Genomic DNA, 18,612 nt, shown 5'->3' on the forward strand with positions numbered 1-18,612 from the left:
TGCGAGTAGCAATATGGCGGCCGTTTGCCTTCACAAGTCATCGCCAATGAGCTATCCACATATATTATACAGATCGGTGGTCGTAACTCCTCTTTTGAGCAGACTCGTTATCACCGGCGACACCTAGTGGTCAATACTCTTGTTGCGACTTATCGGTTTGACGACAAACTTTATAAGTGCTAACAGTCAAATATTGTGATTGAATACCTAGACGCTTCAAGACCACCTATTATGTAGGGAGTGTAGCTTGTATGCAAATGCAATAAGGCATTTTTATTCTTGCTGTCAGTTAAGATTGACATGGCTTTGCAACAGAACTTTAAGTTTCATCCATTTTTGTCCATTAACTATTTTAAAATAATTATTAATTTGGCTCATCCATCAATACCCAAACTAGTCGTTTTATTGTTATATTATGTTTTTATATTACATTCACCTGTGAATTTTAAGTGAATTTCCACAAAGTATGTTATTTATAAATTGAATATTTTCGTAGTTGGAGCATAGAAAACTTCTAAATTCTAAAACAGGTTTTAACATTATTCGTGCACTCTAGACATGAAATGTGACCCGTCTTTACACTCCTATTACCAAATATAGTAGAAATAAGAGAAAATAAGACATATCACACATATGCTGCTCAAAAAAATAAAGGGAACACTAAAATAGCACATCCTATATCTGAATGAATGAAATATTCTTATTAAATACTTTTACTCTATTAAATACTCTTTACATAGTTGAATGTGCTGACAACAAAATCACACAAAAATTATCAATGGAAATCAACTGTGTTATTGTTATTGGGGGTGCCTTGCTGTCCAAGTGTGATTGGTTAAATGTTCCCTTTATTCTTTTGAGCAGTTGACTTATACTCACGTTAGCATTGAGAGACTTCCTTGTTCTTTTTTTTTTTTTTAAGTTCTTTTTGTGTGCAGTACTTCCTGTGGTGGCGATTGTCTCATCAGTGTAACATTACTGACACCTAGTGACCAGTGTAGAATACTACACATCATCACAACGTCTTTGAATGAGTCTTCTGCCTGCCTTTTATTTCTATTTTAATTCTTTTAGCCATGTTCATGCTTGGAAATGTTTTTTTTTTTAAAGTCAAACTTGCTTATATATGCATATTTTTGACAAATAAAAGGACATATTCAACCACAAAACAATGATTTATTCATGTATTTAGAAAAGCCGCGATAGTGTGAAGTTGCGAAATCTAAGGCGCAAAGTGGCAAGGGGTCACAGTCATAGTTTTTGTTCCTTTATGTCTGCACTTATTTTAATTGCATAAAAGTACATTATCATTAAGCGTTCATTTTTAACCTGCTTTTTAAATGAATGGATTCATTAATGATTAAATTAATGATTAAAGGCTCCACATGTAATCGACAAAATGTGGACTTTGTTCTTCCACATGTGAGGCTGTCCTAATGTCTGGCTCAAAGTTCAGGCCACATAGCGTTCCCCCCCACCCCCCATCAGCCATTCTCTCTTGGTTTATTTGTGCTTAACTGGCCGAGCCGCAGGATGAGCCGCTGGGCCGGGATCGCTCCTCTCCTGCTCTTGCTCCTCCGCAGCGCTGCCGCTCAAGAAACCGATGAAAGGGCGGCGTCGCCTCCACCTGCAGCACCCGATGGCGTGGAGCAAGAGAACACAGAGTGGGGCCTGAACTCTCTGAGAGGAAGCTTCGAGGCAGTCAGCGGCTACTTCGACTCAATGCTGGAGTTCATGGGCGGACGGGATGGACTCTGCCAATACCGCTGTCGATATGGTAATTTGAACAGAGAAAGGCCACAATAAAAGGACAATAGATACAGATACAGTCATGTTCTTAAAAGACAAAAACTGGAAAGACTGTAATACTGCCAGACTTCCCAAGAGGCTGATACTGGAAGTCCTTTAGAATGATCAATGTTATCATCTGGCCTGTGGCCTTAAGCCTGATAGGAAAGATAGCTCAGCTAGCATGCAAACACAAAAAGCTCATCCGTATCTACGTTTAATCGTGGAAATGTGTTGTTGCTCTGAAGCTCAGGAATTTCAAAAAATAACATGCAAATTAAATTCATGTAGGATGAACTAGCAAACTTGGTTGTCACACTCGTCTAAAATCGCCACAATTAATTTTCTGCTCCAACTGTGCAACGTTTTGCTCAGGTAACGCTCCCCTTCCACGTCCTGGGTACCAGATGCCGGAACCTGATGGGTGCAGCTCCTACTTCTTTGGTCTTCCTGTTCCAGAGGGGGTAAGCCCTTCACGACATTTAAGATTGAAAACTCCAATTCATTGTAGGCGTACATTGGAAAGAAGACGCATCTACATTCCTAGCAATGTCTGGCATGTAGTGGGGCTAACATTTACTTTGGGCAACCAGGCTGACATCAAATAAATAAATCATGAATAATGAATCATCTTTGGGGGGCCAAATGGAAACTCCAGGTTTTGTTTCGTAGTCAGTCAATCGACCCTAGTCTGACATTTTCCTTTGTAGTCAGACTAGACAAGGGTTTGTTTCACCTGTTTAGTTTCATAGTCAGACTATAGATTGTGTTTTGCTTCGCATAGTCAAACTATCGACAGTTTTGTTTCGTATAGTCATTAGAAGACTAAAGATTGTTTTGTTTCAAAATGTATGTTTCGACTGTATATTTGTTTTGTATAGTCAAGACTATTGATCATGTTTCATATAGTCAGGCTATAGACTGTACGGTTTTGTTTCGTACAGTCAGCCTATAGATGTTTTGTTTCGTATATTCAGTCTATAGATATACAGAAAGATGTTTTCTTCCATATGGTCAGACTAAAGACTGTATGTTTTGCTTCGTACAGTCAGACTACAAACTGTTTTGTTTTGTATAGTCAGATTTTGTATTCAGATATAGATTTTGTTTCCCATAGACTATAGACTGTTTTGCCTCATACAGTCTGACTATAGTCATTTTTTTTCCATATAGTCAGACTATGTTTTGTTTCGTACAGACTGACTACAGACTGTTTTGTTTCGTATAGTCTGACTATAGATTGTTTCTCGCACAGTCAGACTGTATGTTTTGTAAAGTCAGAGGACTCGTTTGTGTTGTTACCTTAGTTATTGCCATATTGGAAATGTAAAAGTCAATGTCCCACATTTTTTTCCAGCCACAGTTTAACAGACATTTGAATTGTCATTGAAATGATCAACAGCACGCCAATGGTATTTTGCAGCATCAAACAAAATAACGGAATCTACAATGAGCACTGTATGTTGTCCTCCAGATGGACGTGGGGATCCCCGCCATGACCAAGTGTTGCAACCAGCTGGATATATGTTACGACACCTGCGGTTCTAATAAGTACCGCTGTGACTCCAAGTTCCGCTGGTGCCTCCATAGCATCTGCTCAGACCTCAAGAAGAGCCTCGGCTTCGTGTCCAAGGTTGAAGGTTGGTAACTTGGTCTCATGATTACTTAACAGTCCCTGTGGGAAAAGAATGATTACTAACGTGTCCTGTCCTCTCATCAGCATGTGAAACAGTGGCGGACACTTTGTTCAACACGGTGTGGACTCTAGGCTGCAGACCCTACATGAACAGCCAGAGAGCATCGTGCTACTGCCAAGGAGAGGAGAAGGATGAACTCTAAACTCAACTCAAACGGCATTCCTATTTATAGAACAGTAGATGTCGCAGCGACAACATATTTGTGGTTATGATGTTGCAACAGTCGTGTTTACTTGAGGATTTGTTCAGGTTTCATCCGAAGCATTTGTTTTGGCTCTTTGCGACACGATGCAATGATCTTAGAAACCCTCCAATGAGCATTTTGGGGGTGGGGTTGACACATGATTATCCAATGTATTACATTTACATTGTCTTAGTTGGACTGTGTCAAATATGGTGAATTTGATGATTTATTTGACAGGCCATTCCAGTAGCCTAACAGGGTTTATTATCAAATGAACAGACGTTTTCCTTATTCCGTGCTGGCCTACTGATTTGTTGTTATTTTCAGGTTAATATTACAATTGTTGCTTGAAGTAGCTGGTGGATACTTACAATGCGTGTAAAGCATTTGTCATTAAGTCAAGAGAAAGCAATTGAAATGAAATAAAGTCTTTTGGTACATATTGGTAGAGGATGTACGTTGCTGCTTCTTCCCACTTGTGAATGCACTAATACACAGGTGCCAAACTCAAGGCCCGGGGGCCGGGTTTGGCCCGCCATATCATTTTATGTGGCCCACCAAAGCCTTGAAATAATGCATGTCAAAAGGACACTTACTTTAATATTTCAAAATATATTTGTATATTTATTGTACTTTTGTTATTAATATTCATTGTCTTTACTGTTTCAAGCTTTATTTTTTCATTATTTTACTTTTATGCTAGTGTAAAATTATATTTATATTATTCTATTTTTATATGTATGCTGTAGGATGTAATTTTTTTTAACTTAATTTAAATAAGTACAAATTGTAATATATAAAAATATTTTTACAATATAAAAAATTTTAATGTTTAAAACATTTTTACAATTCAATAAACATTCACTACAAATAATAAAGTAAAAACAAAATTAACATTACTAACAAAAAAATATATATATATTTTTTAAATATATGACAATCTTTCTTGCTAAATGTATTTGTCAGCATTGAAAAAACCTTCAATTTTTTTGTTATTAATTTTGTTATTAGTTATTAAAGAAAAATTAATGTAATAATTAACAAAATTCTAAAACAGAATTATAAAAAGTGGCCCTCTGAGGATACCCATAACTGCCACGGCCCACGGTGAAAACAAACTACGCATGACTACATGAACCATTTTCAGTAGAAACTGCATGTGAATGCTCAAACTGTAGAATGTAAAATGTAGAATGAACGTTGTGGATATGGGGAGATATTGAAATCGTCCATTTTCAATGAGAAAAGTGTTTGAAAATATTGAATTATGGAAAATGGGGGAATATTTTCTTTAGAAAAGCCCAGATAGATATGACATGATTTACTCCAAATGTGTAAAATCATTTTAATGTGTAAATATCCTCACATCCAGGTCAACAGTCGGGATTCAAAGTCCTCCTACATCACACTTTTCTACCAATAAAATATTACTTTTACCTTTTACACCAGTGGTCCCCAACCTTTTTTGACCCACGGACCGGCTTGTGTTCCCACAAGCGTACATTATAGCGATCTAAATGATCTTATTTATGATGTATTGTGTAAAACTAAGACATGAAGAACATCAAATTAAAAGCACAAGATGAAAGGTGATCCACCATCCAGCAGTTCAAGTTCCAGCCAAGAGTTTACAGAGAGATGATGACATGGCTGTTTGACGTGTGTGGTAAAAGGCAGTGTGCTAGCATGAATTAACTTGAGACAAATGTGCACATTTGCACTCAATAAGTCATCCAAACTTACCTTTATGCATTCCCACATAGTATCAGCATTTGACACCAAATATGAGGTGAAATAAAAATTGTACAAATACAGTAGTAGTCTATCTGTGCAGCATGAGATAAAGTTAGCACACGCACAATGGACATGCGTCAAGTGAGACGGATGTAACAGAGAGAATCCAGCCATTTTTCAAAATAAAACTACATAATGGAAATTAGTTTTTCTTTCTGTGCAGCCCGGTACCAAATGACCCAAAATGGCCCGGGGGTTGGGGACCACTGATTTACACAACATACCATTGATTCAAATGAAATACAGTATTACCAAATTCATTCATCAAATCATGTTTTTGTAATGTATACGTATATTCTACCATTACAACATATCACAATAGTTTTACCCGGAATTCAACGTCCCACAGCTGTGATGATGTTGTTGACACTGATTGGACTGTGCCTCTCCTGTTTGCAGCCGTGTAGCGCATCCATGCTCAATACCCTCGTCATCAATTCATCAATGTCACACAGTGACCAATCCTTACTCAGTGGATGATCATGTCCATCCCGTATGGAACAAGCTACTTACTTGTGTGTCAGGATTTTGGCTTGGTGTGAGACTTGTTCTTCTGGTTAAACGCTTCCAACTAAGAGAAAATGCACACAAACGTAATCGGTCATGTAAGAGCGCAAGTAAAAGCAACAGAGTTCTATCTACCTTCTGGTTTCTTGAGCATCCAAAGGGATATAACAACGGCTGCGTAACTTCCTGTTGGGGAAGTGTGCACGTCAGCTTGTAAATGAGTATAAAATACAGCCATCCCTCACTACATTGCACCCTCACTCGTGGTCAAAACATGTGAGTATAGAAGCAAAATGTATGTATCCTAGGCCCAAATTAAGCATTTCCAATCATAAATATGGCAAAAGGAACCAAAATACAAACATATGGCATTTAGAAGATGTTGTATGTCGTGTAATACCTGTGATGTGCGCACCGTTAAGAGGCGGGGCCTGGGAGACGACACGTATGATGTCAGCTAGCTACTGTAGAGTTGCTGAGTGTTAGCATGGTTAGCAGTGTGGAGAGTGCCAGTGACTGGCTTGAGTTGTGGCTGACAGCAGCTCCTGTGTGAATGTTGACTACGCCATTGCAGTAGTATTCCACTAGAGTGGCCACTAGGTGTCACCATCGTTACATTGATGAGACAATAGCCACCAAGTATGCTGTCAACGTGTGACTCTATAGCATGTCTTAGTTATGTCTAACAAGTCTTATTGTTTTCTACTACTATGGCAACTATATTGGATAATACAAGTGTAAAAGTGACTATAGGAATGTTATTTCATGTCTAGAGGGCTCTAATAATGCTAAACAGAATACTGACAAGGTCTTAAACACTACAAAATTAATTCAATTTACAAATAAAACCCTACTTTGTGGAAATTCACTCATCACGGCCAGGTGGACTGTAATACAAACTCCAAATCAAAGTTTAAGGTGTGTTTAAATGACATCATTGTTGCGCTCGAAGAGGCATAGAAAGAAATGGTCATTGGTTGATTAACTTCACTATGCAAGCTGTCTGCTACGCACCCAATCATTTTTAATTGTTGGATTACATGTCAAAGTAACACCCGTACATATACTCAGTACGAAGTACTGTTTTTGTACCCATCCCTACTGGTCACTAGGTGTCGGTGATGTTACTGTAATGTTCGGTGAGACGTACAAGCACCAGCCTTTAATGCAGGTTTGAATGATCAACAGGCACATTAATCCCCAACACAAGCTACTGTTGCAGCCGTAACCCACGCCAAGCTAAAACCACCCGGAACTCCTGACATCACTTCCTGTCCGCACCCCACTCTGCTACCTTAGCACCAAAACACGTTTACAGCAACACACCGAGCCTTATTTTCTCCTATTATGGGGAACAGAAGTGTAAAGGTGACTAGAGGTCTGTTACGTCATGTATAGAGGGGCTCTAATCATGTTAAAAACCGTATTTAGAAGGTCGTTAACAGGTTTTCTATGCTATAACTAGAAAAATATTCCATTTAGAAATAAGGAATCCTTCTGGAACCAATAAAGTTACTGTACGACAACATGTTTGAAGTGGAACGTGTAATGAAAAGAGCAGAATGATCACATTGTACCAACCTTTTTTCTCAGGTTTGCCTTAATTTCCTCATCCGTTAGTTGGCGTTTTCCCTCATTTGACAGCTCGACTTTGGGGCATTTCTGTCCATGGGAAGGCTCCACAGCCTTGGGAGGCTCGCTCGTCTGTTTTATCTCAATGATATTTGTACTTGCCTTTGGAGCCCGCAGAGACGACACATCTCGGCCCTGCTCCTCTAACAGTCTGAGCCATTTCTCTTTCTCAGCTTGCTTTTTGTCAATATTCTTCTTCTTTGCCCTCCTTTTCCATGCACACTTGGCAATTCTAAGCGGCGGCTTCATAACGGGCTGCTTGGCAACCGGGTGCAGGAACTGCGGCAGGACAGAGCTTGAGCCAAACTGATATTCCCGCCAAGACAGGTCTGGATTCATCAAGAACACATCTTCAAGGGAATGGTGGTGGTGGTGGTAGCTTAGTCTAGAGTCTACCGAAACAATAGTGGGGTGGAAGTGGTAGGTGTCCAGTGAGTAAGGGGAACTGCTAGGAAAACTTACGGAAGAGGAAGTGGCACCCTGAGCGTGTGCCCAGCAAGAAGTCATATGCCCGTTGAAAGGAGCATTAAAATGAGAATACTGAGGCAGACCGTAACCTGGAAAAGTATCACCATCCTGATGGGAATGCACGAGAGGGGTTCCATCGAAGGCCATCCCGTCTTCGTTGTTGCCAGCAAAGTGTGTCTGCACTTGTGCGTCATCTCGGTCGCAAAAATTAGAAAGAGCAGAGTCGCTGCACTCAGAGAATGACTTTTCCTTGTGACGATCCATAGAGTGTCTGCTGTTGGAGCTCCGTCTGCCAGAGGGACTGCGACTCCAGCTTCGAGAAGATGACTTCCTGCTAGTTTCACAGGAGCTACTTGTGGCTACCGGCCTTCTCTCATCCCTTCTCCCATACAGCCTCTCTTGAGTCCGGTCTGTTAGTTTACTCATCTCTTCCACTTCCAGGCTCAAGCCCAGAGTGTTTAGGATGTTCTGGAGCTGTTCACACCGCTCATCAACCTCTGCTGTTTTTTTGTTCTCTACAGTCGGGGGAGATTTGGATCTACTCCTCTCTTGTCGGTCTTTTCTGTTCTTGTCATCAGACAATGAGCGTCTCTTGCTTGGGGAGTGCTGGCAAGTGGACCGCTCTGTCCGCAACATTTCATCGTTGCATTCGAGGTTCTCCCTGGCAATAGGCATGTCTATCTCCCCCTTGACACCACAGGGCTGAACGTTCAAGGGTTGGTCTTCTAAATGAAGATCTTCGCTGTCATCGTTGACGATCCTATTGAGCAGGTCAAGGTCAACTCCTTTGTTGAGCAAGCTGAGGAAGCGCTCAAAGCCTCTGTTGGCGACGCTCTCCTCCTGGTCTGGGGGAGTAACACTTGTACGGGGAGGAGATGGTGTAACAGGTGGTGTGGTGGCCATGTGATCAGACACCTGGCAGAAGATCCAAAAGAAAGATGTGTAACTCAGTATCACTTTGTCACACAAGACCAGGTAGGTTTGGATTAGTTTCTCCCCCAATAATAAAAAAAAATCCTTTGAAAACTGCTAATATTTAAATTTGTTTGATGATCTGAAACTTTTCAGTGTGACAAACATGCAAAATAAGAAATCAGGAAGGGGGCAAACACTTTTCTACACCACTGTACCATCCCTAATTTGACCAAACACAAAAAATGTGTTGTTTGATGTTGACAAATTTACCAACCGGGTTGTATGATGGAGATTCAAAGGGATGATCACTTCGATGCCTCATTAGAGCTTTCACTCTGACCTTCAGGAGGTGATGGTCTTCCAGCAGCACCCGCTTTCCGCTGTGGTCAGGAGTCTCCCTCTCAGTCGGCGACCCGAACATCCTGCACTAGAGGTAAATAGAAATCTGAACATGAATCATCACTAGAAACGTAAACAGTTTGTAAGCCACTGTCTACTTACCTTTGACAGAAAGCTGGGAGAATGTCGCTGTTGCAAAATTGTAGCCACCCTGTCCTTCAGAGATGCACTTACACACTCTAGTGATGGTAGTTCCTTCTCACTATCTTCAGTTTTCATCAGAGCAATGGCAGCTTTCTTTTGGAATATCCGTTCTTCTATGTCTCGAAGCATATTCCTTTTTCTGGCTAGCTCTGCATCATCATCATTTTCCAGAGGTTCCCCAGAGTGTGCATCCTTGCTGTAAAAACTGAGTGGAGCGTCCATTCCAGTGTAATCTCTCTGGTAAACTGGATTCACATTCCTCTGCTGGAAGTGAGCAGCATCTTCCCAAACAGGCCGATCCATTCTTTAACCAAACTCTCGTCCTACGAAGTGGAAATAGAGGTGAGCCGTGACAATAAGGCGAGTTCGCATGCAAAATGTTGCTCCTCCTTACCTTCGTTAAGTACTACAAATATTTTCTGTGCAGACACCCCCAACGCGCTTTATGGACATCAGTATTATTGTCCACCTTTCAAAGAGCAACAACTCGACGCAGTAGCCAATACAACTCTACCGCAAATAAATAAACAGCCCAGTAAATAGTACACTGTATTTGTACTAGCACACAGCCAAGGTAAACCTCGATATTAGCTCTTAGCTTGGTAGCAGACACGTTATATTTGACGGTTAACGCAGGTCAGACGTCCTGGTTCGTATTCTGGAAACAAAATGTTTCAGAAAAAAAAAAGTTTCAGGTGAATGGAAAAAGGTGAAATGTGAACATTGTCTCGCCAAAGAACAATCACGGTCGAAGAAAATATCTTGTCTTATGCATAGACCAACGCGAGACTTCCTAGAGGGTCCATTTGGGGGGTTGACTAGTTCCCAGCGCCCCTACTGGGCGGAGGACAAAATGGCAGGTGCCTTTGTATTTATATACGTAGTTCTTTGCATGGCAGGTGACTTGTTAAAGCAAAAATAAATGCCGGTACAAATATTTACACTCACATGTATTCATCTACCCATAATATGAGAGAAGTAACTCAAAACTAAAGCAAAACAAAAGTTGGTCTGTGTTTTCCAACTTACGCCGTTTGATGGGGAAGGTCATAGCATCCCAAAAGGCCACGGTGTTAAGAGGTGATCTATAAAATGCAACAAATCATAAATATCCAATATTGATTATACAATGGCCACACATCCTCCATAAATATACTTGTAGAATGTTCATACATTAACTGATTTACTGATTAACTTTTACATGAATAGGCGAACCAATTCGCTACACTGCATGCACGAAGACAGCAACTTGAAACAACAATCAATACGATATTGCTATATGATGTCTGGCTTGAGATCTGGATGTATCTTTCAACATAAAGAATAAATAAGGAACAATTGTTGTTTCCTGCATGACTTTAACTCCCCTTTTACATGCAATGCGACTTCACACTATCTGGGGGTTGTCATGGAAAAAAAAAACAGGTCCCACCAAAACAATTTCAAACCATTTACTTTCAGAAAATGTATGACAATACATATTTACAGCAGGTGTGTGCTTGTATCCAAAAGAAATGTGTCTACCAAACAAGAAAACAAAATGCATCACATTCATTCACTACGTTTACATGAACTTAACAGTCGGAGTCACTGATCTGTGAAGGTTACCTGTTTAGGGTAAAAGGCGATGTTTAGCTGTGTAGATAAGGCAAGAGAACTAGTCACTAGTAGAACCCAGCTGGACTTCTAAGCAGACCATAGATTGTAGACCAATTGTCAAATTACGGGCCGGAGTCAGGGCCTAACTGGGCGCAGGAAACTTTCAGGCGTGATGATTAAAAAAGAAAAAAAAAGTTTCAAAATACATGTGTAAATAACTACATCAAATTTGATGTAAATGCGTATCAATTTTGGAAATATGGGCCATTATTTTACCCCGCACTTTTTGCATGTTTGTGTTTCGGCAAGCAGCGAGCCGCCCTACTCTGTTTGACAGTCCTTGAACGTACCATGGTTGTGTTCTTCTGCTAACTTCCAATCGCATAATTGACATATTAATTCAATGTAGAGCTGCCACAATTAATAATCCAAGTAATCAACTATTTCAGTATTTGATTAATCGTTTTTGTTTTAAAAATGGAAGTGCCCTCTGATTTCAGCCACTCAAATGTTCATATTTTTTAATTTCCATGAAAGCAGACCTATTACCATTGCATTTTAGGCAAAACAAGTTATTCACACATCAGCTTTGACTTTGGAAAACAGTGATGAACATTTTTGCTTTTTTCTCCTTATATGTCCCAGACCGAACCACTAACTGTTTGCTTTAAATTCATTTGGTCGTCTGCGGCCAAATCGATCACTCGAAACAACAAGCTTCAGATTAATTGACTTAAGAAAATAATCGTTATTTGCAGCCCAAAAAGTCAAACAGAACATTATATAGTTAAAGGGGTAGTTTGGATTTGTTGACATGAAGTTGTGTGACATCCCCGTCAGCAGTGTAGTCCATCAACGGTGACTTACCCTCCACTTGGTCGAAGAACGTCGTTCCGGTCAGTTGCTGGGTCATTTAAGAACTATATGCCTTCAAAAGAGTAACACATTTGAAGAAGATGCGAGCGTCTTCATCACTTACACCAGAATGGACAGGCGACAGTGCGTAGGGATACGCCGGGAGACAAACATGATGCAAATGCATTACTCCTTTGAACACATATCCTATTGAGAAGCCAAACTCTTTATTCAAGTGGCCCCAGCAACTAAGTTGGAACTATGATCCGCGTCACGGATATCCGACCAGAACTGGACTCATGGAACCACGTGGGGTAAGTCACTGTTGATGCACGACACTGCTGATGGGGAAAATCCAAACTATCCCGTTAAGGTGTTGACATGTGTTTGAAGTGCATGTAAACGTAGCAAACGTCAACCATCATTTCAGTGTATTTCACATTTTCTGGCCTGAGTGTTTCTTACTGGTAGACAGCTTAAAACACCAACATTTGTTGACTTAAAAAAATTCAAATTCATGTGTCACTGACTGAAACATATACAGTATACATACATATATACAGTATATGCACACACACACACACAGTATATTTTTGAGTCAGTGACACGTTACTTAGTGTATATATATGTCCCATAGCATCCAGTTTTCCAATGTTAGCATTCTTTATCATGACTTTTTTGTTTCAATTACTTGCAAACAACGAGGCCTTGACGCGGGTTTCGTCTTGGGTGGAGTGTTTACAGGCAGAAATTCAAAATGTGGGAGGTTTACATGCAGTGGCTGATTGTTATTCACATGTGGGGGGAGAAGGTGCCTCGTCGGAGCCAAGGGGAAAGGGTAAGGTGGGGGACAAGGGTAAGGCTGGAAAGGAGGTCGACATGTAAAAGGGGGCAGGGGAGGTCGTAAAGGCAAAGAGGCTCGGGGGGGCAAAAGAAGCCCCGGCACCATATTGGGAATGCTGGGGGGTAGGTGTGGGTACAGCATTGCGGGGTAATTCACTGGAGGATAGGCTGGCCTTGTTGGCATACTGGCTGTGATATTTGGGGAATTTCTTTCTTGGATTTCATATTTGTGGTCATCTGGTGAAGACCTCGAGCTGCTCCTGGGCTCATCACAGATGCTGACTGGGACCTGGGTTCCATCCACCTTTGGATCACTCTGAGCGCTGTATGAGTCCCTGTGCAAAGAGTGGTTCCTCCATGAAGAGTTAAAGCTAGATCTGCTTGATGAGGAGGAGGATGACGAAGACCGGCTGTGACGCCTTGGAGAGTAGGCTGGTTTTGTAACCCTTTGTCTGCTTCCTTGCCTCTGGTAGCTCCAGTCGCTATCCTTCTTCCCATACAAGCGCTCTTGGATCCGGTGCGACATTTGCCCAAGTTCCTCAAATCCCAAATCCATCCCAATGGCCTGCAAAACGTCCTGCATTTGCTTGTGCTCAACATGCGTCAACGCTTTTCTCTCCGACACGGGAGGCGACCTACTGTTGTAGCAGTCTTGTCCTCCATCATGCCGCTGCACTAAGACGTCATGAGACAGAGAGTTTCTCTTTGGGCTGCAGGACCTGACACGCGGCTGTGGAAAAGGTGGCAGGTAGCATTTTTTTCTTACAAAGTCTTCTCTCCAGCTCTTCACGTTGAGCTGTGCTCTCTGCTCTCGGTCTGGAAAACGCGGATGCTCGACGACATTCTGAAAAGATGCTGGGGACTGTGGTTGGGCGGGGCCACCTGCCGGGTCCTGTGTCACAATCTTGCTGAGCATGTCCACATCCACGCCTTTATTGAGCACATCAAGGAAACGTTGGAAACCATTGGTCAGCTTCTCCTCCTTGGATGTATCATCGCAGGGCTTGGTCTCACGCTCAAAAGACTGATGGAAAACAGACGGAGGCAAGCAGTTCATGCTACTTTTACCCGCACTTGATTGGACAAGCAGTTCACACTCACTGAACGTTTCAGCGAGAAATTATTTATAAATTATTATCAGTAGGCAGCCTCATTTCTTGCGTAAAAATTCATGGTGGGGATATAAAAGAAGTTGGCGTAACAGCCTTGACTGCTTTGAATGATATGTTGTCAGTTGTCGTGGCGTGATATGTAAGAAGCTCCTGACACGAGTTAGAGTTCACATTCTGAAGTCATCTTTAACCTTTTTAAAGATGACGAGCAGTCAAAGCTAGCGGTGGCCTCAGCTCCGTTGGGTCGTACCGAATGTGTGGCAAGTATAGGTCTTCCGTTAAACACACACGTCATTTTTAATTCCTTATTAACACAAATTAGGGCTTTTTTTTTTTTTTTAAATCAACATCCATCCATCCATTTTCTATACCACTTCTCCTCTTTAGGGTCGCAGGGGCATGCTGGAGCCTATCCCAGCTGACTTCGGGCGACAGGCATAAGCTATTATAACAAAAACAAAGACAGTCTTTGTGAAATGTGTGCTTAGCAGCAGCTGGGGCCACTTCACATGTAATCAGAATGGTACAATCCTGACCACACGGCATTTTTATATTATTCGACGGCAAGATTGATAGTCGAATCAGACTCCTCCGAATCAAATCGCCCAACAGTCAACTATTCTACGACACCCCTAGCTATTAACAGGTTTTTATTAGGGATTATTGTGCCTGTTGTTGGAGTTCAAGTCTGGTGCTTGTGTCTCCCCACCTACATTACAGTAACATTACTGACACCTAGTGACCAGTGTAGAACACTATATTTATCACAACTTCTTTGAATGAGTCTTATGAATGCCTTCTGTTTGTATTTTACTTTGTCTTGGCACTTTCATGCTTGAAAATGCTTCATTTAGGCATAATATATGTAAAGTTTGCTTCAATATGCATATTTTTGAATATATACGCCGTATTCAAGCACAAAGCCGCATGATTTATGAATTAATATACTGTATTTTTGAAAGAATGATGTAGTTCATATTTAAGTGAAGCTACCTTACACCCACCTGTTTCATAGATCCATCCAGCAACTTTCTTGCTTGAGTCTGAAGACAGCCGTCTTGCCTTCCTCCAGATTTGGCGTATCTCTATTCATATGGAGATTTATTCATTTGTACACAATTTGAACGTAATTCACATGATTCCGTATGACCAGCTTGTGACGTAAGCGTGCTACCTTTGAAGAATCATCTTGTGGACGTGGTTTAGTCTCGGGTGAGTGACTGCGGTCCCTCCCATGACCATGTCGATCTTGTCTGCGTGTGGAATCACCCGGATGTTGGTGCCTGGAAGTCAATTCTTCGGCTCTATGCCAGTTTCGGGACTCTTGGGTAGCCTTTCTGTATTTGATATCCTCCTGTGGCGATCTGGGTTTCAAATCCTTCGGTTCATGCATGTGGGAAAAGCTTACTGGTGACTGCCTGTACTTTTTCCCAACTGGTTCTGGTCTGTATCTGTTGTCAGTGTGGCTGTCGTCTGTAAACCTTTCCCTTTTCCTTTCACTCCAGTCAGGGGAAGACTGTGGTCTCCTCTTGGGGCTCTTCCTAGCCATGTCCCTGTCTCTCTCTCTGTCTAGGGATTCTTTAGTGTACAGCCTTGGCGGTGAGTCACTGTAGTTTGTACTTCGACTGCTCCGCTCCGCTCCACTGTATGTAGTACCACCATGTGTATGAGAGGAATACCGCGGCATAGTTTGATGGTCTTGCCATCTGTCGTTGTAGTCGTCCCGGTGTCTTGCGTCTCTGTCGCCATAGTGCCACCTTTGACCACCATAATCAGGCCTCTCTGAGTGCATCTTCACACATCAAATCCTGCATGTGATGCAATGGGAAAACCTGTTTGGAAAGAAGGGTAAAGCGGCATTAAAAGTGTAGCCTTCAAGAAAACATGTCGCTCGCAATCTTTTTTCAGTCCCTAACCAGAAAAAAGCATTTTAGGTTGGAAAAAAAAGAGATGTAAAACAAAATCTTTGTCTGTTCCAAGGTTTGCCATACAGTAATCCCTCGTTTACCCCAGTTCATCGATTTTATTCCTGACCGTGATAAGTCGGGGTGCAACCATTACAATTTTTTGGTCGATCACCTACCTTTAAAAAAGCCTGACCTGCCGAAAACGTTCCAATGTTATTTTGTTGAAAAACATTGAACAATACCAGTGAAATAAAACCAACTTGTTGTTTTACCTGCACATAAGGTAGTTCTCTCAAATATAAACAAAAAGTTTTGAAAATTGCTATCCAAACCCCTCAATTAATCAGTTCCATTAGTCTTTTTTTCCACATTTTAAAAACAAAACGTGCACAACCGGTTACACTGCAGACTGGATTGGGCTTCTTACCAAAAATAAAGTGCACAGCGACAGAAAACGGATGGTCGTCCAATGCCATGAGCTCCATCAATTTCCTCGTAGAGCAAGATATTTTTCTAAGACAAACAGGAAGTATCACACAATGCGCTTATTTTGAAGGCCGGATGTGTGTTGTGTGTGTTGAGAAGGTCTCTTGACTGTTGCTAAAGAGAGGAGCTGTGAACATAGATAAACGTGACTCCTGCAGCCGTGCCCCCCGTCTGTTATTTACACCAAACTTCCACAACGACGACGGGTAACCGTTGGTTACAGTAGCCTTGCTCTTTTCACTGCTCGTAAGCTCTAACAACTGGCTGCTGCCTGGCCCTTTGCTCCAGCTAGCACTGGCTTTAGACTTGGCTCGACAGCAAGATGTCAGTCTGGCTGAGAAAAAGGGGACCATGGCTGAATTTCAGGCCTTTGCAGAGATGGAGAAGATTTGTTTCATTGGCCAATTGTATATATCTCAAAATTAAGGAAATTGGCGCTGATCAATCAGCATGCTTAGTGATACGTGAATTTCCGCAAAGTTGGATTCCTTATTTGTAAATCAAATATTTTCCTAGACATAGCATAGAAAAACTGCTTACGACCTTCTAAATATAATTTGTAACATTATTAGAGCCCTGTAGACATTAAAGGACACTCCATAGTCACCTTTACACTCGCATTGCCCAATATAGTAGACATAAAAAGAGAAAGACATAATTTAGACTCGGGCAAGTGCCTTGCTGTTGTTTTTGTACTTCCTGCAGTGTCTATCATCTCACCAATGTAACATTACCGACACCTAGCGATCACTATAGAATATTACATATTACCACGTCTTTGAAGGTATCTTTGCCTTATAGCTGTACTTTAGTTCAGTTAGCAATTTTTATGACTGGTAATGCTTTATTGGCAAAAAATAAATCTAATTTGCTTAAAAGCACATATTTTTGACAAATAATATTCGACCACGAAACAGCTATGATTTATTAATTAATATGTTTCTGAAAACCGTTAACAGTGAAGTCATGAAATTCCAAGTGGTGAAGGATTACTGTACTCCAATGTGAGCACCAGTGGTCTACACTGACTTCTTTTACGTCACCTCACGCTGGCATGCTGGACACGTTGCTGTGTTTAGAGTGTTAACATGTACTCATACGGAGCTTGCTGTTTGCTTTGTCTAATGCTGGGGTGTCTAAGCTTTTTCCACCAACAGCCAATCCAATCCACTCCCATGTAGGTCAATATATGCTAAGTTATTTTAACAAAATATCCTATCATAGCCTCGTGTTAAAGCAAATTGGTGTGATATCCGATATTTGTCTTTAAAAATGACTTATTTCTACAACATGCCACGGGCCAATGAAAAAACACAATTTGTGGGCCAAATATAGTCCTCGCGCCAAACCTGCATTTGTTTCTAAACAATCAGTTTGAGACCAAACTCGCAATTCAAACTATGGTTATTTTGTCCATTAAAACACTCAGCCTGGTACAATAGTTGAAATGTAGGTTGCGAGTACAGACGTGACTGAAAGCCGTTAGCCTTGGCTAGCAACACTCAACTCCCAGTAGGTTCAAATAACGTTATGGTTACCTTTCCATGAAACGACTGCGCTCGGACACAAACCAGGCGGAACCTTTTCGGTCGCAGTATAACTGGACAAATAACTTATTTGCATTAAAACATAACAAAGCTTATCATATAAGCACTGAAATACACCTCGACACGATAGTTTATGCTCCGGGCTCCAGCAGTCGAAGTCTTACTGTATCGCCCCCTGTCGGTTGGAGGGTGAACAGCGTCTACAAGCATGGCTAGTGGATTCCAGTACTGAAATACAAAATGGCAATCACTAAAAAGACACATTTACCTACCAAAGTTAGTGACGACCAGTGATGTTGGTAATGCGTTACAAAGGAACGCGTTACTCTTCCATAACCATTTTTTCAGTAACGAGTAATTTAAAGCGTTACTATTTCAAAACAAGTAATCTGATCGAAGTTACTTATCCAAAGCCACTTTGCGTTACTGTTTTTTAACAAATAGAAAGCCATCATTGCCGCGGTGACGGCGGCGAGTGACGTGTGTCAACAACAATGGCGGCAGGAGGGAGCTTGGCTTTTGCTAGGTGGAAATACAGTCACTACTTCGAGTTGGTGTCCAGCAAAGATAGGAATATTACGGTTCGTTGTACGCTCTGTCCTGGAGACAAACTGTTATCTGCCTTCAATAACACAACATCAAACATGAAGAAACATTTGGACTCGCCGCACGGCACAGTCAAGCTCACGGCGAAAGTTCCTACTGATGGAGCAAAAAGGAGAGCTACGAGTGCAG

The 18,612-nt window shown here is 41.3% G+C and overlaps 2 protein-coding genes across 8 annotated transcripts; one reads left to right on the top strand and one right to left on the bottom strand.

Annotated features, from left to right (window-relative positions):
- Window positions 1–1,233: 1,233 nt before the first annotated feature.
- On the bottom strand, window positions 1,234–18,046 carry LOC129182852 (zinc finger protein 318-like). Of its 7 annotated transcripts, XM_054779443.1 has the most exons (8): window positions 15,112–15,161; window positions 14,942–15,022; window positions 9,923–10,613; window positions 9,487–9,851; window positions 9,260–9,412; window positions 7,552–8,985; window positions 5,977–6,034; window positions 1,234–3,463 (listed from the first exon to the last, which is right to left on the bottom strand). In XM_054779443.1, the coding sequence occupies exons 4-7, from the start codon at window positions 9,829–9,831 to the stop codon at window positions 5,984–5,986; spliced, it is 1,983 nt and encodes a 660-aa protein (XP_054635418.1). In that variant the 5' UTR covers window positions 9,832–9,851; window positions 9,923–10,613; window positions 14,942–15,022; window positions 15,112–15,161; the 3' UTR covers window positions 1,234–3,463; window positions 5,977–5,983. The 7 variants fall into 7 exon arrangements, with proteins under 7 accessions (XP_054635418.1, XP_054635422.1, XP_054635415.1 ...); XM_054779440.1 differs by lacking the exon at window positions 1,234–3,463 and having other exon boundaries at window positions 4,922–6,034; window positions 15,112–15,159; XM_054779441.1 differs by lacking the exons at window positions 1,234–3,463; window positions 9,923–10,613 and having other exon boundaries at window positions 4,922–6,034; window positions 14,942–15,020; window positions 15,112–15,241.
- Window positions 1,486–4,127, top strand: LOC129182855 (group XIIB secretory phospholipase A2-like protein). The gene is made up of 4 exons (XM_054779451.1): window positions 1,486–1,777; window positions 2,164–2,252; window positions 3,263–3,428; window positions 3,509–4,127. The coding sequence occupies exons 1-4, from the start codon at window positions 1,534–1,536 to the stop codon at window positions 3,625–3,627; spliced, it is 618 nt and encodes a 205-aa protein (XP_054635426.1). The 5' UTR covers window positions 1,486–1,533; the 3' UTR covers window positions 3,628–4,127.
- Window positions 18,047–18,612: the final 566 nt, after the last annotated feature.

This window comes from Dunckerocampus dactyliophorus, chromosome 6, assembly GCF_027744805.1.
Source record: "Dunckerocampus dactyliophorus isolate RoL2022-P2 chromosome 6, RoL_Ddac_1.1, whole genome shotgun sequence".
NCBI lineage: Eukaryota > Metazoa > Chordata > Actinopteri > Syngnathiformes > Syngnathidae > Dunckerocampus > Dunckerocampus dactyliophorus.

What these genes read in the sequence shown, in the direction of transcription:
- LOC129182855 (XM_054779451.1), top strand. Translation starts at nt 1,534, where the DNA reads ATGAGCCGCTGGGCCGGGATCGCTCCTCTCCTGCTCTTGCTCCTCCGC. An exon ending in CCAATACCGCTGTCGATATG is followed by an intron (nt 1,778 to 2,163) that starts GTAATTTGAACA and finishes CGTTTTGCTCAG; the next exon opens with GTAACGCTCCCCTTCCACGT. An exon ending in CTTCGTGTCCAAGGTTGAAG is followed by an intron (nt 3,429 to 3,508) that starts GTTGGTAACTTG and finishes TCCTCTCATCAG; the next exon opens with CATGTGAAACAGTGGCGGAC.
- LOC129182852 (XM_054779443.1), bottom strand. Translation starts at nt 9,831, where the DNA reads ATGGATCGGCCTGTTTGGGAAGATGCTGCTCACTTCCAGCAGAGGAAT. An exon ending in CTCCCAGCTTTCTGTCAAAG is followed by an intron (nt 9,413 to 9,486) that starts GTAAGTAGACAG and finishes ATTTACCTCTAG; the next exon opens with TGCAGGATGTTCGGGTCGCC. An exon ending in AGGCAAACCTGAGAAAAAAG is followed by an intron (nt 6,035 to 7,551) that starts GTTGGTACAATG and finishes ATTTTCTCTTAG; the next exon opens with TTGGAAGCGTTTAACCAGAA.